At 36.1% G+C, this 25,439-nt stretch overlaps 2 protein-coding genes across 3 annotated transcripts in view; one reads left to right on the forward strand and one right to left on the reverse strand.

The window, feature by feature from the left end:
* The window catches only part of LOC143893590 (acetylcholine receptor subunit alpha-like 1), a 54,676-nt gene extending 36,563 nt beyond the window's left edge, over window positions 1-18,113 (reverse strand). Inside the window, exons 1-6 of one of the 2 annotated variants that reach the window (XM_077399124.1) lie at window positions 17,954-18,113; window positions 11,621-11,760; window positions 11,501-11,545; window positions 8,304-8,413; window positions 7,619-7,835; window positions 1,213-1,381 (exon numbers count right to left, since the gene is read on the reverse strand). In XM_077399124.1, the coding sequence (XP_077255250.1) occupies window positions 1,213-1,381; window positions 7,619-7,835; window positions 8,304-8,413; window positions 11,501-11,545; window positions 11,621-11,760; window positions 17,954-18,032 (760 nt within the window). In that variant the 5' untranslated portion in view covers window positions 18,033-18,113. Of the gene's footprint in view, window positions 1-1,212; window positions 1,382-7,618; window positions 7,836-8,303; window positions 8,414-11,500; window positions 11,546-11,616; window positions 11,791-17,953 lie in introns of both variants that reach the window. The other variant, XM_077399125.1, reaches the window with a different exon arrangement.
* Window positions 1-25,439, forward strand: part of LOC143893593 (FMRFamide-related peptides) — a 110,480-nt gene that overhangs the window by 55,931 nt on the left and 29,110 nt on the right. The window lies entirely within an intron of this gene.

Here is a 25,439-nt window from a genome sequence, read left to right on the forward strand (position 1 = left end):
TTAATACCTGCGTGCTTCGCTACAGTAACACACATTTTACTTCTTTTCATCTCCTTAAACGGCAGATTTCTAAAAATCCCTTCTTACGGATGCTTACATAGAACAAATAATATACTCCCCAAATTTTATGTTTCTTACGTTTAAGGGTTTGGGCTGGGTGTTGATGAGTCAGTCAGGACATTTGTTTTTACATGTATAGATTAAAAATACTAATTAATAAATTATAACTTTACGTTCACAAAATATTATTTGTTAACAAACATTTTTATATATTTTATTCCATTTTTGAATAAAAATGACGAATAAATATGTTTTATTGTGAATAACAAATAATTTTAATAATAAATAATTCAATTAATAAATAAAAAATAACGAATACAAATAACGAATAAACATATTTTATTGTAAGTAACGAATAATTTTAATAATAAATAATTCAATCAACAAATAAAAAATAACGAATACAAAAATTATTTGTTATTCGTAATCAAATAAAAATTTATTCAATTACAATTTAATGTACAACACTGAGCCAGGCAACTATCTCTGAAATTATATCATTGTGTAAAACAATATTATAAAATAAATGGTAAATTTTTGTGACAAAAATATTTGTTGCAATAAAAATTTGTAAAACAATAAGCAAAAAGAATCTGTATACTTTTAATATATTATCTCTAATATTTCATAGTGCTTTATTTTAGAAAAAAATATTTAAAATATAAGTTTGATATTCTTAGGAAAAGAAAAAAAAATAAGGCATGCAACAATTAAATTTTCATAAGTATTCTGCATTAAAATTTCTACTTTTAAAATCAATAGTTTGTGAAATATTTCATACTTTGTTTTGATTTTAATATATATATATATATATATATATATATATATATATATATATATATAAAGTATGAAACATCTTAAATTAATAATAGAATATTATTTATATTTTGTCAAAATTGATTTATAAAAAATATATTATTTTATTTAAAAAAATATATTATCTTATGAAAAAACGCATTTTATAAAACTTTGTTTGCAAATATCATATCTCCATCTAAAAACTGTAGAACTTTTATTTTTGTAACATTATTTTTTAAAATAAAAAACAATTGAAATTATTAGACAATTAAAACAATATATTTTGTTTACATAGAACACGCGCGACCGCTACTGAGAGTTAACGCTATCTAAACAATAATTAATGGTACACACCGGCAGCAGGCATCAGCAATATACTGCAATAAAGTGCCGAGTTCCTTTTTAAAGTCATCTTAAAATTTAGATTGATGTATGGCTCCGCACAACACGAATACACGACTGATTCACGCGATTTGCTCAAGTCCATTAATTTCCACCCTGCATTTTTCACGTACATGCGTTCCTATTGTAAATCGCTATCTTAATATCATTACATTATATGATATCATCAAATAAATAATAACATTAAATACATTGTAAAAAATTTTATTTTATATTATATATATTAACTAATCTATATATATATAATAATAATAATAAACAAAAAGTTTTTATGATTTTTTTTTGCAAAAAGAACTGTTTGATTTTATAATCTGGGAAAAGTGGAGGGGAGGAGAGAGAGAGATTGATTGATTGATTGATTCTTTATTTCGCCATAGTCAAGACTTTAGGCGATAATGAATAATACAAGAAAATATGTAATAGGCAAGAGCAAAATACAAAAGACAAAATTAGAATAAGTAAGAACTAAGAGAAAAGACACGGTGTGATAACTGTAATGAAGCGGCGAGCAGAAGTGGAAACGATGAAGATAATGATGTGTAAAAAGCAAAAAATAATAATAAATCATTTACACTCGGCCACCGCCTCATCATTATAAAACCAAATAAACAAATGAAACGTGCCTGAATGTACATAATTGATGTGATGGCAATACATCACACAACTAAATTTTGTTGAATAGGTATAAGTTGTGTGAAATGTTGTGTGAAGTATTGCTGAGATTAGTGAGTCAACGGAGTTCGGTCGTTGAGCTCTCTCAAACTGAATAAGAACTGAAAACGGAATTGTGACATCGCCACTTGGCACTAGTGTAGATTTTGACGCAGCAATAATTTATTTACAAAGACTAGAACACACTTAGCATACGTGACGCAACATGATCACGCACTCATGCCACGTCTCACCCAGCGGTAAGGCCCCCTGCAGAACCTCAGACGGAACCCAGTTCAAGTGAAAAAAGGTAGTCATAGAGCTTTTGCTTGAATTCATTGATGGACGACGACAACACTACTTCAACAGGTAGCGAATTCCATAAGTAAATGCCCGCAAGGTGGAAGGACCTGTGATAAGTCTCAGTTCTATGGATAGGAATTTGGAAGGTGTGAGGAAGCGCCAGACGTGAAGATCGCCTCATCGAGAGATCGGCCTTGACAAAGATCTCAGAGAGATAGCTAGGGGACATACCATTAGATATTTTGAACATCTCAATACCGAGGAAGTATAGACGTCTATTTCTCACAGTCAGCCACCTGAGTCGATGACGATAAGGAGTAATATGTTCATCCCTTCTCAAACTGAAGATAAACCGAATCGCACAATTGATAAGCCTTTGCAGTTTGGTATTGAGCTCGTCTGTGACGTCGTTGTAAACGAGAGAACAGTAATCCAGCAAAGGCCAAATCAAAGCAGACACAAGTTTTACGCGCAACTGGAATGATAAAGAGTTTTTGTGATACTTGAGCTTGTGCAGCGTGAAGTGTACCCTCCTGGAAATATGGGCGACGTGGCCGTCCCAAGATAGGTCAGAGCTCATGATGACGCCTAGATTCCGCGCCTGGGTGACAAACGGAATAGAGGTACCACCAACGGAGATGAGAGGTAATTCATTAAAATTAATATGGTCAACGTAACGCTTGCTGCCGAGTATTAGAACCTTGGATTTTTTAAGATTGAGAGATAATCCATTTGTGGCCGCATATTCTGATATAACCCCAACATCGTGAGCCACTAACTGCAAGGCAACATTCAGCTGACTAGAGAGACACCTACGGTAAATTTGCGTGTCGTCAGCAAAAATCAAGCGTTGAGTGAATCTTAGGAAAGCACCAATGTCGTTGATAAATAGGGAAAAAAGGAGCGGACCCAATACCGATCTCTGAGGAACACCTGAGGTGACAGGTAGCCAATCGGAGAATACGTCCGCCAGATCGGCAACCGCTTGGGAGCGACCAGTGAGGTATGAAAAAATTAGTTTTAGGGCGAGATCTGAAAACCCTAGTTGCCTCAGTTTGGTTAGAAGTAGAGGATGTGAGACGGTATCGAAGGCTTTACTAAAGTCGAAGAGGACGAGGATCAATACCTCGCCCGCATCAACGCCGCTCTTGATATCGTGGAATAATCTTAGGAGAGCGGACTGGGTGGAGTAACCCTTACGGTAGCCCGATTGACGGTCGTCGAGAATGTGGTGCTTGTTGACAAAGTCAACGATTTGGCGGTGCAAGATTTTTTCGAACAGCTTCGAGAGTTCACACAAGTTAGCAATGGGTCTCGTTTCGGACGGAGAAGAAGGAGATTTGACCTTGGAGAGAGGGCGCACGATAGCGCGTTTCCAAAGTGATGGAAAATAGCCCAGACTGAGGCAGCAGTTGAAAAAGGTGGTCAGGAGGTTACCAATATGAGGCAAGGCCAGAGCTATGGCAAACAGAGGCAATCGATCGTAACCCGAGGCAAAAGAAACAGAAGATGATGAAACCATTAGGGAGGATAGGTCGTCATAAGATATTTCGGTAAAACTAAACTGTGGTTCGACGGGCACAATGGATAGAATGATATTGGAGAATTGAGATTGAGTGCAAGAAGGAAAACGATTAGAGACAGAGGAATAATGAGCATTCAAGAGATCACGTGAAAAGAAGTTGAGAGGTGAGGAAAGAGGCGATTCAACTAAACCAAGATTGGCCAGTTGCCGCCATATCTTGGACGGATCAGAGACTGAACTCAATCTATTCATGTGAAACCGCTCTCTTGCACCTCGCAAATCAAGTGTAAGTTGATTCCTAAAGAGCCTGTAAATATGGAAATCGAGAATGTTGCCAGATCTACGTGCCGCGTTGAAGAGGCGGTTACGATGCCGAATTCCGCGTATAAGGTCAACTGTAAGCCAAGGCGCCGACGGACGAGTCACACGAAAAGAATGAATAGGAGCATGTAGATTCAAGCTGGCGGTGATATCATTAGTAACGGTGCTCAGGATGTCGTCAATCTCCGACTCGCCCGGGCTCGTCAGGCCAAAATCGCGCGGGAAGGATGAAAGGAGCTTGGAGGTAAGAGTCTCAACGAACTCATGATTATCAAATCCCTTATAGCAACGACGGACCAAAGTACGATCCGTGAAGGACGGAGCCTTGACAGAATAGGTAAGCTCGATGAGATCATGGCCGTTGATGAAGGGGGCATCCGACTTACGGTAAGATAAAACTTTATCGAGGTTGTCGACTATAAAAACGTCTAACCAAGAGTCTGAGGAGCTGGTATGAAAAGTCGGTTGCGACTCGACGATATTGAGGGACAACTGCGAAACAATGCTCCTAAGATGATTAGCCTCATATGAAGAAGCGAGGAGGTTACAATTTAGGTCGCCAGTAATAATAATGTTCTTGTAACTAGGAGTGAATACGGAAAGTGCATCGATGTAATTACTAAGGTTTCTGCCTTTCGGTCTGCGATACATAGTAGTGAATAAGAGAGGCTCGCGTGTGCCGTAACGGATGTCGAGAATGAGATATTCGGGTGCATTCGAGAAAGCAGAAGGTGACGACGCAAGAACGCGCGCACGCAATGATTCATGCACATAACAGGCCACACCGCCACCCTCCCTGCCCTCCCTGTCAACACGCAACAAATAATAGCCAGAGATACGCACTAGATCGTCAGAAATGTGTGAGTGAAGCCAAGTCTCGGAAATTGAGATAATGTGAAAAAAGTTGAATGATAAAAAGGCCTGTATTGACTCAAGATGAGCAGGAAGGGAGCTAGCGTTAAAGTGGGCAATCGCGAGACGGTCATGCGAAGCAGACGAAACACGGCCGGCGTCAACCGTGGGTCACTGGAGCTCCGCCAGATCAGCCTCGGTGGTGATCAAAATCGGAGATTGACCGCGGTCTCTACGGACAAAGATCAGGCCGTCCCTGCACCATACGTGCTTAAAAGATAACTGTTTAGCCCTCGTGCGAATCCTGCGTAACAAGTTATAAATATCCGCGGGAAGCAGCTCGTTAATGTAAATGTGCCCGGGGACTTCCTTCGAGAGGACATCGCTGACAGTCAAGCGACGCCTGCGGCGCACAGTCCCGAGAACGAAGTCACGAATCTCACGCGACTTGAGCACAACAATAATTGACCGCGGTTTAACGGTGGTGACCGCACGATCGGAGGCGGAAACAGTGCCAGGCGCCGCCTCACGCGTCGCAGACGCATTGCCAACCCCCACGTCCCGAGTCTCAAGAACGTCGGACGCAAGCTGTGGTATACCCAGCGCGCGAAAAACGCTGGCAACGAGCAGTTCAGATGAGTCGGTAAAAGAACCAGGTATCCCAGAAATAATAATATCCGACGTTCGCGAGCCTCGAGACGCGGAAGGCTGCAAAACAGGATGAGAACTCGAGTCACCCTTCAATTCGCGCACCTCACGTTCAAGAGCAGCACATTGCTGCTCAAGCTCGGTAATGCGCTGACTATTGCGATCGACACCCTCTGCAATCACACCCAGTTGATTAAGTTTGTCGTTAATTACATTGCTCGTATGCCGCTGGTCCTCGATAAAAGCTGAGAATCGAGCCTCAGACGCCGAAAATCGTGAATCCGACGTCTCTATGAAAGCAGAGAATCGTGCTTCCGATGCCCTCAACTGCTCAATCAATTGGCGCAACAGCGTATTGGTTGCAACGTCAGTCTGGCTGGTCGTGTTGGCAAAGTCAAACCGCTCGGTGCATTCAACACCCGGTGTGAGGTGAGAAACCGGGGAAGCCGCAGACGACACGCAAGGCAGAACGTTTACAGCGTCCACGCCCGGCACCGGAGGCTGCGAAGCAGCCAGCTCCTTACAGCAATGGTCCGCGTATCTTGTTACGGAAAATGGCTTGACGCAACCAGGATGGAAAGTTTTCCCGCACTTACATTCAACAGCCTCGGTCGCAATCGACTTCTTGCACCTGGTACACTTGATGCCTGTACGCTGCATAACTGGACAGCAGCGCAGAGGAGAACCAATGCAAAGCGGCTGTTCGGTGGGTACAGAAGGTAGTGCCACTCAGAGCCCAAAGGTGTCGCCACATGCACAAGCAGGCAACGATGGGCACGTGCGCAAACAGCGGCCAATCAGCAGTCACCGGTACGTGCACGGAGTTAGCATCAAATAGAGAAACGGCAAGCGACCGGAAGTATAGAACAGGTCAGATCGACAAGGCAGGCGCATGCGCAGCAGCAGTCAACGCCTATCACGACAGATTCCAAGAGTTCCACAGATTTCCGAGAATAACGTTATGATGAGCAAAATTGCTTGTCAACGAAATGCTCAGAAATAAGCAGTGAGTACCAAGAAAATGATTATAGCTCGTGACAAGCAATTAAAGACTTGCTTATACCTGCAACAGAACAGCCCAAAGGCAGCTTAAAGCAGCAACAATTATCACTTAATGCAGGAGCAAAAATACAACGAACTGGCGATACTCACAGAGAGAGAGAGAGAGAGAGAGAGAGAGAGAGAGAGAGAGAGAGAAACTTTTGAAATGACATGTAAAATTGAGTCAGTAATTATAAAATTTTGTTATACTTTATTTTTTGAAAAGTTGTGTTTAACAATTGGAAAATTAACATCTTAATAGCCACTGTTAAACTAGGTAGGATTTCAAAAAATAAATAAGAATTATTTAAATTTTAGAAAGTGAAAAATATTAAAAAGTAGAAACTTGAATTTTTTAAATTGATTTTTTGAAAGATGAAACTACACAACAAATTTAATTATTTTTATTTTTTCACTGGAATTGTCAATTTCTTAATTGTACTACCATTACTTCTTAATCATTCTATTTACAAAAATGATGCGTTATTGTTTTTTCAATTTTAATTTGATCTTTAATCGGATTTTGGGACTAAAAGTGAAATTTTCTTTTGTTTACATGCAATCTGCATCTTATTCCGGATCTTAAATCTTTTTTCTTAATATCTCTTGTATAACCTGTACATCATCGTCTATTATTAACTATCTTTTCTCTCAATAGGGAATGTATAAATAAAAAAATAAATAAGGATTCAAAATCTCAAATTTAAGAATAAATTTTACAGAAATCGATTGTTTATTCCGCCAATGACAATTAAACAAGAAAGGTTTATTTCTTTCGACTACAATTGGCAAAGTATGTACAAGAAACGTTACGACGTTTCGGCCCTTCGGATTGGGCCCTTTTCAAGCATCTGGTAAATTAAACTTTGTCACAAACCGACACATCTAAATCTTCGTAAATATAGATGTGTCGGTATCTATCTTTTTTTTCTGAGAAAATTGCGACGTAATTTTTGCATCCTGTGTAAAATTGAATTCAGAGACAGACGTGAATAAATGTAGTAACATTTTTCATACCATGTTTTCGGTCTCGCTCAATCGCATGTCGATTTGCTCGCCATGGTACGTCCAGGAGCCGAACGTCATATTGCAAACTTGAGTATCAAAGGGCCAAAGACGAAGATTCAGTTCGCAAAGGCCAATAAATTGCGCGGGTGGCACCCATAATACTTGACCATCATGGAAGATGATGCAGGCCGTGTCACCATAATGCTCGACTGTACCCGCGGTTCCACTGAATAAAATAAAGTATATCGAATAATTTGACATAATTTTAGATTAAGGTTTGAGAAAGAATTACATGGTCAAGCTATTCGAACATTTTAACGTAGAAATGTACGAGTTTTCAAAGTTTCAATTGTTTGAAAGAAACTCATAATCTATCTATTTGATCATTAGTTTGATCAAATAGATAGTCCAATATTAAAAAAAATTTGAGCAAAATTAGTACTTATTGCAAACAAAAAATAAACAACAATATATTGTTTAAATTTGCGCAATATATTGTCTAATTTTATGTAATTTGAAATAGAGAAAAAGTCAGATCTGACAGACTAAACCGTTTAAACTGATGGGATATATTTGCAGGTTTAAATAGTTTGAGTAAAATTTAAGATTTGAAATTCATTACACGAAAATTCTGAACACTATTTTAGATGTTCACATACATTTTTTCAAAGAATCAAGATAAATGATTATATACCTGTGATACAGCAGAATGTCTGGCTGCCATATTTCGTGACTTCCTACATGAATATGTTGGATATTGCCATATTTTGCAGGATCCCATTTGAGCTTCTCATCTGTCCACATCTAAATACAAAATAGAAAATGATAATGAATAAAAAATTAAGAAACTTGCATCTCTGATCTTAATTATTAAGTATACATTGAGCGTATTTTTGCAATATTAATTATAAAAAAGTTACAATATAAGGTTATGATACAATACGCCACTTGTTATAATATCAAAAAAATATACAGAATTTCTCTAAACTACATAGTATAATAAAAAAGAGATAATCTCTTCATAAAGAAATAAATCAAAAACGTAAAATAAAATTTTTTTATAAGATTAATTTTTGGGGGAAAAATTGACATATAAATAAACTATAGAATATATTCTACTTAATCAAATTTAAAATAAATAAAGTTATTAAAATATAAAAATTAAATTTAAATCACTTTTTCTTTTACTAAAATTTTTATCTTTTGTACATATTTTAATAGCTGTTATTGATTCAAATTTGACAACATGTAACACAATGTCATCAAAAATTATTCAAATTTACAAAGATAAATGCAAGGAGCACATTATAATGTTATACAATTTTTTTAATTTGTAAAATAATTATTTTTTAAGGCAAAGCTTTTTACATAAGATTTTATTTTACATTTTTATATCATTTTTTTTCATAAAAAATCTTCTGTTTTAATTTTATCATCAGATATCCTGTATACTAAATATCGCAAAAAGTTATATTTCTTAAATAACAGATTCGATCCTTGGTCGATTTTTTCTTAGCATAGATTGAAAAACTTATATATAATTTTAGAGTTACAAACAATAAAAATTTTTTAAAATTAAGGTGATGCTGGAATCGTCAGTATAACCGACAAAATGACCATTTTCTATGTTATTGACCTATATCTGTCCTTGTATAATAGACAAGGACGTAGACAAGGATAGCACCTACATTGCACGCACACATACGCACGAATCGTCATATACACTGTACTCTTATATTAAACTTCTAATCTCGATTTGGAGGGTTTATCGATGTTTTTCTCGTTGTGCAATTCAGGGAAACTCATTTTCACGTTTGTGTCAATGGTATATATCTTTTATATAGTCCAGTCAAAATACGATTGGACCTAGAAAAAATTGCAACACAAGGTTTTATGACGTGATTGTGTTCAGAAAAATATACTGAACAACATATTCAAATTCCGCCATTTTCCGCTATCCTTAAGTATGTTTTTTATTAACAATTTATAAACAAATTCGTTTATCTCCACAAATACGAAGAATTTCGAAATTTTTGTAGAGATCAAAGTTGTAGAGCAGACAAATATCTACAAAAAATGTTATTTGAGATATTTGCAACGGAAGCTCAAAACATTATAGCGCTGCGCGCTTACGGCCAACATTAACCAGATAAATTAGCATCTGTTTCCAGGGTGGTCATAAGGAGGCTGTTGGATCGATTGTCACCCCATTTTTTGTTTTTTTATTGTTTTTAATATTTTTAAAACACTTCACTGACATTTTTTTTGCATATAATGCAAAAAGACTCCATGGTGCAAATACACAGATTTTAGTGTTATGTATGCTGCATGTATTAGATGTGCGCGATCTTTTCGAAATAGGTGTAGTTTCGCGCTTTCGAAGTGCGTGCGTTTTTGTCACAGCAAGCGGAGACCAGACGGCGAGGCGGCCGATGCTAATCGCCTGCTTAATGCGTTTTTGTTTTTGGCTCTTCGGTTCGTGGCGTGAATGCGCGTGATCGAGTCGATCGAGTCCGAACTACTAGCGAGCGTTATACTGCACTCTACTGTACACTCATTTAAATATAAAAAAATGAAAAAATTAACCCTATTCATTCCAACCAGCCCTTTCATGTCCCAACGGGTTTCTAATCCTCGCATCATAACTCACGAACGAATTGACGAAATTTAATGTTCCAAAGCGCAAATTAAAGCTAAAAGTAGTAGCTTTAATTTGCGCTTTGGAACATTAAATTTCGTCAATTCGTTCGTAAGTTATGATGCGAGGATTAAAAAGAGCGGAAAACACGTTGGAGTGAATAGGGTTAAAAATTATAAACAAAAATTTAAAAATATTAAAAACAAAAACAATAGAAAAACAAAAAATGGGGTGACAATTGATCCAACAACCACCTTGTGGCCACCCTGGAAACAGATGTTAATTTATCTGGCTAATGTTGGCCGTAAGCGCGCAGCGCTATAATGTGTTTTGAGCTTCCGTTGCAAATATCTCAAATAATATGAGATATTTAGAAAAACTCATAAAAACATTTTTTATAGATATTTGTCTGCTCTACAATTTTGATATCTACAAAAATTTCGAAATTCTTCGTATTTGTTGAGATAAACGAATTTGTTTATAAATTGTTAATAAAAAACATACTTAGAGATAGCGGAAAATGTCGGAATTTGAATATGTTGTTCAGTATATTTTTCTGAACACAATCACGTCATAAAACCTTGTGTTGCAATTTTTTCTAGGTCCAATTGTATTTTGGCTGGACTGAAAGCACATCTTGTGATGATCGAGTTGACAGCGATTGCTGTACATCGAGACGCCATATTAGAATAAAAGTAGGTAAGGAAATCTGTAATTCCGTAATTTTTTCTCGTTTTCTATATAAAATTGAAGTTTCCCTGAAACATTGATGTATGTACTGCAATTATATGGAAAAGCATTATTAATTCTATCAAATTAATACAACGCTACATGAGTAGAAAGAAAATGGTAATTTTATCGATAAAACAGACGACTCCAGCATCACCTTAACTTTAATATCAAATAAAGAAACTATTATTTAAGTAAAAATCACGTTAACAGAATTATTTGAGGCTTAATTACAAAAATATAAAAAATTCAAAACTAAAAAATTGCGATAAATAACTATTTTTAACATCTTTAGTAAGAAATCGGCTCTAATTTAAAAATATCTTTTTTTTTAACAGTCACTATGTAAGAATATCTCATTTATTTCAAAATTTCATTTAATGTATCTTGAATACAAATAACTTATATGTAACATAAAATTATTTAAATTTTATTAAAATTTCCAAACCTTTATGTTAATTAAATGCTTAAATGTTATATAGGAGTGTTAAGCGTATTATATAAAGACATTAAGTTTCACGTACATGAGAAGCCCATCCGTTGACGGTGATGGTAGATTTAAAGTCGTCCTGAAAATCGAAAAGAATAGAATCGCGAGGATAAAGATACGTCTATTACGCGTTTTAATAGTCGCGCATACTTGCCACATCGACATAAAGCAAAGTAATGTCGAATTTGACCACTGTTGTATTAAAATGTTGCGTCGGCCGGGCAAACTTGTCGTATTTTACAAATAGATCTTGCTTCAATCGATCGGTCCAAGTCTGATTCCACACGGGGGACCCTGTTAATCACCGACGGACAATGTCGGAGGCTGTAAGCTCGTTAATTATGAGATACAATAACTCGCGTCTTGCCCGCGTTTATTATTTATAAAATAACCTCATAAGCGACATTACAATTAAATCATTATCATTATTTTCGTTCTATTTTATGCCTTACACTTTTTATGCCTTACACAAGAACAAAGATATCGAGATAGGTTAACAGGGTTAACTAATTGAACATTTAATTAAAGTTTTATTCTACTATATATATATATAAAACCTATTTAAAATTAAATAAATTAAATAAATTAAAATTAAATAAATTAAAAATTTGAAGAAATGATATTGTTACCTATCTTATTCCTCTAAAATTTAGTTTGCCAAAAGCTATTCTTCTGCGATCATTTTCAAAACTATTCGAAATTTTCACTAATAAAAATAAATAATTTCAGATTCATCAAATGTGTGCCATCAAAATTAATTTGTAATGTGTAAAACATTTTGTATAGAGAAAAAAAAGTGCCGGTATTATATACTCTACGGAATAGTCTAAAACTTTAAAAAAAAAAATTGAAAACTATAATATTAAAGATAACTGAACTCAGTTTTTGTTGATTGTAAGTTGTAATGCTAAGTATTTTACTGCAAATCTAAGTGTGTTATTTTTACACGTATAAACATCTAAAAATAACACATTAGACTGAAGCTCTTTTTACATGGTTTTTTATGTGTTAAAGTACGTTATTTAACACGTTTGATCGTATTAAATTAAAAGTTAATACGTTCAAACATGTTAAATGAAGTGTTTTAAAACGGCAAGAAATATATGTATAAGAAGAGCTTCAGCTAAAACTGCTAAAATAACACACTTGGACTTGCAGTATTGTTATAAAAAATTTGAACCATACTATGAAATTGTTCATATATTATAGTTCTATATCTGACGTTTTGCATAAGTTTTGTTCATTTCTTGGCAATATTATAGGTAGTTTTTATGAGGTAAGTACATTTGACAACGTGCTTTTTACAACTTTCTTAATGCTTTATGTAACTTATGCTTCAAGCGTTACATTATTTTTAGCTCAATTAGCTTGTCGTTCTGTTAGTATTGGTTATAAAATAAAAGTGCGTTGCTGGTTCGTTTTACTGACAGCCGTATTGTACAGGCTTATTACAATATAAAACTCTGTGTCTTGGGGAAATATGCAACTATATAAATAGGAATAAAATGCCAGTATATAGATTAGAAAGTTGTAAACAGTATAAACAAATATTTTCCCGTATAAATGTTAAAAATAAATAAACTTGAATATTTATTTCATACGTTATATGAATAAGCTACATCCTATTTTAATATTTTGCAAAATTGTATTCCGGATAATTTAGACTACTTGTAGTACACAACACTTTTAAAATACAAAGAAAGTAATAAAAATATTGCTTTACATGTTTTAAACAAAAATGCCTCAAATACGAGAAAGACTAAAAAGGAAAAAATGTAGCTAAATAAAGTGTAGCTGACACAAAAACAAAGTTTTAAAATCTTAATGTTTATAAGGTTTTAAAGTTTGTAAGGTTTAAAGTTTTAAAGTATTTAAGATTTATTTTTTAGTTTAATTTCAAATGTTGTAATCCAATATTACAATAATTTTAATATTACAATTTAATTTTAAAATTTTATTTTTTATGTTAAAAATTATTTGTCCTGACTTATTTTAAATTCTATATTGTACTGTTTTTATGAATAAAGTAACTTTTAAAGTTAAATTACTACATGTTTGTACGTATATTACCTTATACTATGTAGCATATTATATGGTTGGATAATATATACTACTTTGCAACACCTTTGTATTTTTTTTATAGTAAACAATTAAAATATTTTATTAAAATCATATACAAATAACAGAAAAAAAGGAAAAAAGAGACCAGTATGCAAAGATACTTCAAAGAGAAAGAAAAATAGAAATAAAAAAAAAACAAATTTTTGTTAAGTGGCATATTCCCCCTAGTTACCCTATAACATGTTTAAAACTTTTATTAATAATATATACTCATCAAAATAATATTACTTCTGAAAGAAAGAAACATTAGAGTATAAACTGCAATAATAATTATTTTTTAACGTTTCGGTATAAGTACTCCTATCAATGTATCTCCAACTGGGAATTCCAGTTTTTTTTACCAAAAATCTTCTTGCACTTTTCTGCTTGTTTTGACGTTTAGATTGAAATAAGTGGAAGAAATTAATATGAAAGTATTGAGAATATAATATATATATAAGTTTATTATATTCTAACACTCATATTAATGTCTTCCACCTATTTCCACACGTCTATGCAATAATACTTATAAAAAGTGGCAGGTTATACAAACTTCCACATTATTCAACAGCGCAATTTTTTCTTCTTTATCATATTTATATACCACATATTTATCATACACAACACTTGCTAAATAGATTACATTAAAGCTTTATCTTAGTTTTACATGTAACGAAAAGCGACTAAGAATCTGTGAAGTAGATTGGTTGTAAAATAAAAGTTTATGAATTAACCTTACGCAAGTAGCGATACACACAAAATGTTAAATTACATGTAAATTACACGTAATTAACTACATGACACCTCGTGCTACATTGCCGTTTTGTACGTTTAGATAGGGGTTCAGCAGCTAGTAATTCTACTGCTGTCTGCTAGGTTGTAACATTTAATAAGCTAGATATCGTAATATTTCATATTACCTCTTTATTCTTCATTATTCGCACTTCCTCTACCTATTTCAAGCGCAAAAATGCGAAAAATATTGATAAAATAAATAAAATTAGACTACTATAAAATGATGCTATTGTGATCTCTGCTTTTTTTCTTTCTTTTCGCATTGCAGCTTTGCATTTTACATTACAAAAATTAATTATTTTAATTTTAATTATATAATAAGATTATTATCTTTGTGTTGTTATTATTTTTCATAATTTTTCTTTATGCATTCATCTTCATATATTTATGGTTACACATCTTGCTAAAAGACTTTCTGGATCAAACATATTATAACAGTAATAACCCTACATTACTCATATAGTTTCTTTAACGTAATTACTCGTAGAGTGTATTTTATACCTTAAAAAATATCTATTTTACTTTGTAAATTTAGTAAATTTCTAAAGCTGAGTTGTGTATTTTACACCCCACACGAGTAACATAAAGTTAATGCTGCTGTAGCTTTATTTTTAATTATTATTATTAAATTATATTTATATATAACATGTTTTACATTGTATTATTAAACTTTAATTTATTTGTATAAGTTTATTATTATTATTATTATTATTATTATTATTATTATTATCATCATCATCATCATCATCATCATCATCATCATCATCATCATCATCATCATCATCATCATCATCATCATCATCATCATCATCATCATCATCATCATCATCATCATCATCATCATCATCATCATCATCATCATCATCATCATCATCATCATCATCATCATCATCATCATCATCATCATCATCATTATTATTATTATTATTATTATTATTATTATTATTATTATTTTGCAAATGTATAACATTATTGAAAGCGAATGATTCGTGTATATTTTGAAATACTAGGACGCTTTCATTCCCTTGATTCGCTTTGAATGACAGTACAAGTGGATAAATGATGACAATCTGCAGCCGCTGGTAAATAAGGAAGCGTGAACGTCGATCGACAGAGAATATTTCTATTGCCGTAGGTATATTTTGTCGATACGACTTCAATGAGATCAAATTACAATGCTATTGTATAATATATAGGTAGACATGTGATGTGATGATATTTTAGAAACTAAAAAGAAATATTATATAAACCGTATAAATTACTGGTGAGTTAGTGGTGACATTCTATGTGTCAACGACATTTATTAATGTTTTTGTTTACACGTACATTAAAGTATCTCACAAAATAACCGACGAGTTGACGGAAATACTATAGCTCCCAGTTGTCTGAGACATGTCGAATCTCAATCTGTGATTATATTATATAGAATTCGGTTTTAACATAAAGTTTTTTTATTAAGCGGTCTGATAGATCATGGCATACTTTCAAATAACGAAATGATTATGCTCGATAAAGCAACAGCTGAGTAATGAACAATGGCCAAATTTCAAGCATTATTAATGGATGTTAGAAATATATTTAACAATTATAATATACAATCGAGTTAGTTTACGTTTCGTGCCATACTTGGCCTTCTTCAGAACATTAAATCATAAATAATACCGCATTAACAATAAAAAACTCGGGTACGATCCGGCGCTACGATTTTCAATCAAATCTCACCCATGTGACCCATGGCATGTCTGTAGAAAATTAGTCATGTTGAAGTTAGAATATGTCGTCGATTGTTAGTCAAATTACAGGGTGAAACAGCCGTTTCCTGTGTTGCAAGACTTATGTATGTCCATGAAACTGGAGCGATCGCAAGCCATTTGTCGCCCGACCAACTTAGTGGCAACTGTATCGAAAATTCCGTAAGATTACGTGAATTTAATTATTAAGTTAGACTCATAAAAACGGACTCACATAAGCGGTCAATGCAACAGAAACGCAAGAGAATTCTTTCCATCGTCTATTGAGAGCGTGTGTTTGTAGCAAAAGGTTACAGACGACTGAGAAAACACTCGCATGATTGGAAATCGTAGCGCTGGATCGTACCCGAGTCTTTTATTGTTAATGCGATATTATTTATGATTTAATGTTCTGAAGAAGGCCAAGTATGGCACGAAACATAAACTAACTCGATTGTATATTATAATTGTTAAATATATTTCTAACATCCATTAATGCTCGAAATTTGGCCATGGCATACTTTCTTTATAAACTTTATGAATTTTTGCAATATCTGCAAAATTGAAGAAAATATATTACACAAAAATGGGCAGTGACGTCATACCTTATATGCGAAATTTTTTGAAGTTGCCGGCATCAAAAAAACTTTAGCAAGCTATAACTTTCTCAAATTTAGGTTTTTTTTTTAATTCAAAAAATACTAAAAATCAGCTTAGATTCTCTACATTAATTATGGATACCGCTTAATTAATTAAAAAAAATTTATGTTAAAACCGAATTATCGTGGGCAACATTTTGCAATAATTACAAATATTGCAGCAATAATTTAAATATTGCTAATAAAGCATAGATGATGTTTTTGTAGCAATAATATTTCTTATTTTATTTGTTTATTTAAATATTATGTATCATTACACCCGGTAAACAATTTTTTATCTAAAATTATATATAAATCGTCAATTGATGATACTATATATATATATATATATATATATATATATAGTATCAACACTATAAAATTGTATTGCAGTAGTATATATAATGTTTTCTTTTATTTATTTTTTACTTTTATTTAATCTCTTATAATTTCATATAATGCCTATAAAAATTTTCTAAAAATGTATTTAGTCTTCTCTGATCTTATTAAATATATGTGTGTGTGTGTGTGTGTGTGTGTGTGTGTATACACACACTCGAATATTTAAATAAAATATATTGTGCTTTGTTCATATTATGTTTTTTTTATATCAAAATATATGATAATATAAAAACTAAACTCATATACTATAATTCATAACACAACACACTAACTGATAAAAAAACTGAATTTATGTATAAAAATTTTCAATTCATACGATTGGTTCAATTTTCTGATCATAATTTATGTAGAAAAACCACTAAAATTGAAAATATTAAAATTTAAATAATAAAATTTAAAAAACATTCTTTAAATCTCTTAATATCTTTTTTCTGCAGTATATTAATGGTCCTTAATTCATTGGTTAACATTTTTCAATCAATCCTTATATAACAAAACATTTCTAAATAATTATACATTGTACCTAATATTTTTGAATTTTATATCAATATGTTACACGATTAAAAGAATTAATCGTTCCAATATTTACTTTAAACTGAAAGATTACGGGTATAACTATGATGGCTTATTTTCCAAGGAAATATATTACAAGCAACGAATACAGTGTGTATTAATTAAATTAGTAGGAATACAGAATCTATAACTTTATACTTTCTAAACTGTTTGGCCACGCTTTGTGAAAATGTTCTATGGCACGTAATACACAACAAGGACTTTAGATAGAATTCAGGAGCGCCTCGCGCAATACTCGCTGTCACTTACTTTCTGAGCTGCTCGCATACACTATGTTACTGAATAAAATAAGCGTGATCGCTGTGTAGACATTGCAAGAAAGCTGCATTGCGAGTTGAAGTGCGAACCGTCGTCGAGTTGACACTGACTACGTGAGAATCACGATACGTCGGTATCGTCACAGACAAGAGTGGCAAGAAGGGGCTACCATAGATTTTAAGTAGTTAACAACCTGTTGAATAGATATTTCGTCGTCTACCGCTGATCAATGAAACGCAATGACTTTGACCTCTTTACACCGTCGTAGATACTTCTATATTATTTAGCTCAAATTTTTTTGATTGTATTGATAATTCTGCAATAATTTCTATTCTTACTTCTTAAATTTATTTCAACGATTTTTCGAACTGTTTTTTCCAAAACAAAAGTTATCGCAAAACTCTTATCAGATAGTACTTTTAATCACAAAATCTTTTCAGTCAAATATAAAATAATTTTTTCTTTAGTAGTAATATTATAAAATGTTGTCATTTGTTACATTTTTTACAATTTTTAATCATACACATTTTTGCAATAAACTGTGAAATTAAAATTTGAATAAAGTTAAATTTAATTTTTTTAATTGTTTAAAAATATAACACGTGTTATTTACTTTCTTTGGTGTAAAGAAAAAAAGAGGGAAAGAAGCTCATGATATATTATGAATTATATTGTATAAGACAGTAATTGCAAATAAAAAGAAAATAAATAATGATGGGCGCGTTCGGATTCTTAATTCAAAGGTTTTCAAATAATTTAATCATGTACAATGTTTTGAATTATTTTCAATATTATTCGTAATTGGAAAGTTTTCGAAGTTTTAAAAAATATATCTTGGAAATCTTTCTTTAAATTGTTCCAAAATCTATCAAACACTTAAAATTCATAAAGTAATAAAATTGTTATCTATATTTAATATTTATGTATGTAATGGTGAAAGTGGATTAAATAATAATAGATAGATAGATAGATAGATATATTTATTGACTCCCCTCAGGGTTGCAAAGCGTTTTGGAGGGACGTTCCCAACCCTTTACATACAATCTCTTAACTTACCTTAGCCTATCTTACATTTAACCTTACATACTAATTGCCCTGCCTATCTTTACACACACACACACGTTCGCAAGTTCCCTATCTTTGTGGACTTCCGTTTCCGTTTACAAACTCCTCACTCATCCTCTTTCTCTCATTCACTCTTCCTCTCCCCTACCTTCCACTCCCCTCCATCATCTCCTCCCTCCTTTACTTTCTCTAATTTCCTCAGCCATCTCTCCCCCTCCCCTTCTTCCCCCAATACCTCCCCCACCGCTTCCTGCCATGATCTCCCTCCCCCCCAATCTGCACAATCTTCCCACACATGTTCCCACGTCTCCTCCCCCCCCTCCACACACCCTGCACACTCTTCTCTCCTCCACCATCCAATGTTTCACCCCCCTCATACCACCCCCCAGCTGTATCTAGCCACCCTCTGCCACCTATTTTTTTTCCAGTTTTTTTTTAAGTACTCCGGTATCCCCTCTCTTTTTTATCATGCCATACCACTTGTTAAATTTTGCCTCCCCTATCTCCTTCCACCTCTCTTCTCTTTGCATTCTTCTTTTTCTCTCAAGCACGTCTTCCCCCCTCCACGTCCCCTCCTCCCTCAGCTCCTCCACCTCTTCTATCCTCCAGCCCTTGCTCTCCGCCGCTTTTTTTCTATCTTCCTCCCATCCCCCCTGCTCACCCCTCTTTTTGCCCTCCTCTTTACATCCTCCCAGCACTCCCTTGCCAGCTCCCCTCCCTTTCTCTCCTCCAATTTTTTTTCATACCCCCATGCTCTCATAACCGCCCTTCCTCTTAGTTTCTCCCTTTGTAACTCCTCCCTAATCATATATTCCGGTATACATCTTTCCACTCCTAACACCCACCTTAAATATCTTTCCTGCAATCTCTCTATTTCCCCTCTTTCCCTCCACCCCCATATTTCCACTCCGTAACTTATCACCGTCCATATCAACTTATCAAACAACTATATTCTCCTACCCCAATTCCCCCCAAACCTCCTCTTTCCGATCCCCCATACTTGTCCCAGCAACGCCGCCCCTCTCCTCGTCCTCTTTTTTACATGTTCATCCTGCCTCCCATTATATTTTACTACATATCCCAAGTAGCAGCCCAAGCAGCATTTTGACGTCCGCCCGACGTTAAGATAAACACACTTAACGTTGATATCCAACGTTTTTGCTACGTCGTTTCAACCCTCTTTTGCACTAATTTGGGGAATCAAATTTAGGTTGTACCAACGTTGGAATCCGACTTATATAAGTTAAATTGAGGTTACATTTTTTCCACCAGTTTTAACGTTGGTATGTAAACTTTGATTTTGTACACTCTGCTAGACCTGAGGTTATTTTTTCACAACGTACATTTTAGGTGTAGTTTTCGTGCTTCCATTCAAACCATATGACGGCATTGGTGTAATAAATGTATCATAATACGTGCTTATCAATTTGGCACAAATAAAATGGCTTTATAGGAAAAATATAGTTTGCGCAGTCTTTGATACTATTGTAATTTTGCCATAAATACACGAACCCAGCACTGAAATTGTATAACAAAACCCACTTTATTGATAAATGTGGAAATGATAGGTCAAAATTAAACGAATCCTTTCTAAAATATTCCAATTTACTAAATATTCTAATAAATAACTAAAATTTTTAAAGTGTAGATTTTAATTTTTTTTTTATCAAAATTACTTTTAAGATAAATATGTTGTCAAAACTTTAACAACAGATATTATATAAATGCTTTAAATTGTTAATAAAGTGCGTTAAAAAATTTAAATCTAAATATACTGGAAAATGGCGGATTATTTGCCTTCCTCTTTGAGGAATGAAAATGGCGAAGTCAGCGTTCCACACTATATCAAACTTTACGTAGTAAAAGGTGCGATAAATTCTACTAAAATTTGTCTTTTTGTATAAAATAATTAACTTTTTCAGACTTTTCCAAACTAAGTAGTATACCACTGTAGGCAAAATTGTACCTATATTGACTAAAAGTCTTAACAAGGTCGCCAAACTGACTTAACATGTCGATAAAGTATTAATTAGTTGAAAATTCTATACTAGATTTGCGAATGAGTCGTATATCTTAACCAAATCCGACCTATGCAATACCATCTATATGGTGATCTAGAGCATGGTTATGGCAGCCGTACAGCCGAGCGAACGCGCTCTCGAGCTGTAAACCGCGCGGCGCGCGCGCGTTGTTTCCCGACGACGCGACGATAACCGCGTGAGATGAGATGGACCGGTTCGGCCGTGGATCGTCAACATTCGTCGCATAGTCCTCGTAGCTCACGCACGACGCCGCGAATTGCCGTCGACGATGCCCGTTTGACGCAGCAGTAATCTGCTCTACATTTTTTTAGGCAGAATTTGTTACCATTTCTCGCGATTTCTTAACGTCAGTCAGAAATGACCACAGGCGACGTTTCACAACGTTAGCGTTTTACAACGTTTGATAACAAAACGTTGGTTTACGTTGGGAATTACGTATTGAAGTCGCTCGAAAAGTATAGTGCAGAGTATAACGTCAGGCGAACGTTAAATATTTTAACGTCGGGTAATAGGACTTAAACTGTTTCGAATTTGACGTTGGGAAAGTGATAAAAAAAGCACGTCGTAATTTTAACGTTTAGACAACGTCAAAAAAACGTTAGTAATTATAAGTTACATTTTATAACTTTTTTGAACCGCTTACAACGTTGTGATTAGTAGAAAAGTAGTCCTTAGTCGGAAAGTTAACCGAAAAATGCTGCTTGGGAGAATTTTCTCACCTCCTCAATTATCTTACCCTTCCACCTCCAACTCACCTTTTTCCATCTTTCTCCCCCTTTTCTGCATCTCATTACCTTCGTTTTTTCACTGTTCAATACCAATCCCTTTCTGTCCAAATACCCCTCCAGTTTTCCCATCATTCCTTTCATATCTTCCTCATTCTCCGCCAACATTGCTATATCATCTGCATAAGCCAGTGTATATATCTTTCTCCTTACCAGCTTTATTCCACCCCAGCCCCCTCTTTTCAGTTCATCGTCAATGTCCGCCAGCAGCAAGGTGAACAGAATTGGACTTAACGGACACCCTTGTCTGACTCCCTTTCCTGTCCAAAATCTCTCTCCCATCTTCTCTCCCACCCTTACTCTGCATATCGTCTCCCCCAGCAGTTTTTTACACCTCTCCACCAAGCCCTCCCTTACTCCTTTTTTTTCATGGCTTCCACTAGAATCCTCCTGTCCACCAAGTCAAAAGCTGCTTTTAAGTCCACGAACATCACCACCATCTTCTCTTTTTTCCCATTTATTTGCCTGTTTATCAGGTAATTCAGTACGTAAATGTTGTCTGTGGTCCCAACCCCTCTTCTAAACCCTGTCTGACTCGGTGGCAGCAAGCCCTTATTTTCAACCTCCTTCCTCAACCTTTCCGCCAACACGGCAGCATACACTTTGTATGCCGTTTGTGCTAATGTCACCCCTCTGTAGTCCCCCACTCTCTCCCCCTCCCCCTTTTTTTCCTATAGGCACTATAATTTTCTCCCTCCAATCTTCCGGCCAACCCTCTCTTTTCCACACTCTATTGCACACTTCCCATAGCCATTCTTTCACTACCTTCCCTCCAAACTTCCAAACCTCATTTGGAATTTTATCACTTCCCATCGCTTTTCTCTCTCTAAGCTTCCTCACTACCTCCCACACCTTTTTTCTCCTTATCTCCTCTTCCTCCTCCTCTTCCTCCCTCCTCTCCCCTCTTCTTGTTCCCATCACCACTTTCCCATTCACTCCTCCCAACAGCTCTTTAAAGTACCCAACCCATTTTTGCATACTAATTCCCTCATTGACCCTCCTTCTCCTCTTTCTCTCCTTGTTTACTACCTTCCATACCTGCCCCTCCGTCCTGACCTCCTTTACTTCCGCTTCCCATTTCTCCACTTCTCTTCTTTTCTTCCCTTCACATAGCTTCTTGTATCGCTGTTTTTCCTTAACATGTTGCCAACTCTTTTTTTCCCTCCCTACATTCCTCATTCCACCAGCCCCTTCCTCCGCTTTTTTTGCCCCTCCCATTCACTTACCTTAATGCCTCCCTTATTCTCCCCTTCAACCCCTGCCACTCCTCCTCCACTCCCCCTCCCCGGGCTTGCTTGTCCCCCATTAACTCTCTAAATTTTTCTCTGCCCTCTTCTGACCAGTCCCCTCTCCCACTTCCGCTCCTTCCCCCCTTCCCCTTATCCATACCTTCCTCCCACCCTTCCACCCACGTCGTCACTGGCTGATGGTCTGAATCGACCTTCTCTTCTACCACCACCCGTTCTACCCTTTCCCTTGTCCTCCTGTCCCCTAACACGTAATCAATCACCGACTCCCCTCTTCCCCCTGTATACGTCCATTCTCCTTCCTCATCTCCTCTTATTCCTCCGTTAAAAATTGCCTACCCCCGTTGCCCCAAGAATCTACTCAGCTTTTTTCCCTCCCCATTTACCTTGCCATCCTTCGATCTTCTCGCTCCTTCCCCCCTCTCTTCTTCTCCCTCTTCCACGAACCCTCCTTCCTTTCCGGTCCTTGCGTTAAAATCCCCCCCTATCAACACTCTCACTCCCCTCTCAATCTCCACCACCCATTCTTTCAGGTCTTCCAACTTCCCGTCCATATCCTTATTTATATATACTCCCATTACCCTCCACCACTCTTTTCCAAGTTTCACTTTTATCGATACTATCCCTTCCTTATCTTTTTTCGTCTTCTCTCTATCCATCTTAATCCCTACCCTCACCCCTACTATCATTCCTCCTATCGCCATTCCCTTCCGGCTTTTCCTCCCTGCTCTCTGCACTTCCCATACGTAGCCTTTTGGCATCTTTTCTTTTATCCTTTCCTACCCCTTACCGTCCACCCACGTTTCGCATAACACCATTACGTCTCAATCCTTCAGCCTTTTCCAAAACTCTTTATCTTTATTTGTTAGCCCCGCCACATTCCAAAAGGCCACCTTATAAATACTACTTCCCTCCCCTCTCCCTCTCCTCTCTCCCTCCTCTCCCTCTTCCTCTCCTACTCTTCCACCCAGTTCCTCTCTCTTATCCTTCTCAATTTCTGCTCCTCTTTCTTCCCCCTTACCCGTTCCCTTTCCCTCCTCTACTCCCCCTGCCTTTGCTATTCCTCTCTTTCACTTTCTTTTCCTTTCCCTTCCCCTTCCTCCCAGCACCTCTCTCTGCCATTCCTAAGCACACCTCTTACCTCATCCCACACCCACCATTCCCCCTCTATCCATACCCTTCCCATCCCTATCCGTACCCTTTTACCCTCTCCTCTTGCCTTCCATGCCACTTGGTTTATCTTCCATTTTATCCTTCTTTCCTCCCATGTCAAGTCTTCGTCTATCCACGTATTTTCGTCTCTCAGTTTCCATTTATTTCTCATTATTTTCTCCTTCTCTTCTTCACTTTCCATTTTCACCACTGCCATACCCCCCTTCTTTCTTCTCCCCGCCTCTATTTTTCTAATCTCCTCTATCTTCACCTTCACGCCTATCTTTTTCATTACCTCCGCCACTCCCCCTTTATTCCTCCCGCATCTTCCTTCACTCCTTTTATCAGAATGTTTCTTCTCCTTTCTCCCCTCTCCTTTACTTCGTACCTCTTTTCCAGCCTTTCCACCCTCTCCTTCCAATCAGCCTCTCCCCTCCCCTCCTCCCTCAACCCTCCTCCGCTTTCCTCTCTACCTCTTCCTCCCCCAAGACCTCTTCCCTTTACCTCCATCTGCATCCCCTCCAGCTTTCGTTCCATGTCCTCTACTCTTTTCTGAAGCTCTCCTCTCTCCCTTCTCCATATCTTCTCTCTCTCTTTCAGTTCGCTTTTTATCTTCTTTACTTCTTCCATCATTACCTCTTTTTGCCCCTTCGCCACCTCTCTTATCTCCTCTCTCACTCCTCTTAACCCCTCCCTCATTTTTTCCCTTATTCCTTTCAACAACCCCTTCACATCCATATCCTCCCCCCCTGCCCCCCCTGGTGGCGTTTTCACCGTCTTGTTACTTCTCTTCGAGAAGTCTTTGTCCTCTTCCCCCCCCGCACCATCTTCCTTCTCCATTTTATCCCTCTTCCTCTTAAACAACTCGTCTATACTCCCTTTCCTCTTGGCAAGCTCATCTAGATTCCCCGTACTTCCGCGTCTCTCTTTCCCAAACCTATCCGCAAACTGCGCCATCTATCCTCTACTCTACGGCCGTACTACTTTTTCGCGTTATCCCGAAATCCCCAGAATTCCCTAGCCTTTCACTCTCGCGCTCTCTATCCTTCCCCTTCTACGCTTGTCTCTCTAACCTCAACCTTCCCAATTCTCCTCCGCCTCCACGGACTCTCCTCCCCTATCCTCCGCGTTGCCTCCACTCTCACACCTTCCCTTTCCCTCACCGTGCTCACTTCTCACTCGCCAC

The sequence above is a fragment of the Temnothorax americanus genome, unplaced genomic scaffold, assembly GCF_048541705.1.
Source record: "Temnothorax americanus isolate GAGA-0224 unplaced genomic scaffold, ASM4854170v1 Scaffold122, whole genome shotgun sequence".
NCBI classification, from domain to species: domain Eukaryota; kingdom Metazoa; phylum Arthropoda; class Insecta; order Hymenoptera; family Formicidae; genus Temnothorax; species Temnothorax americanus.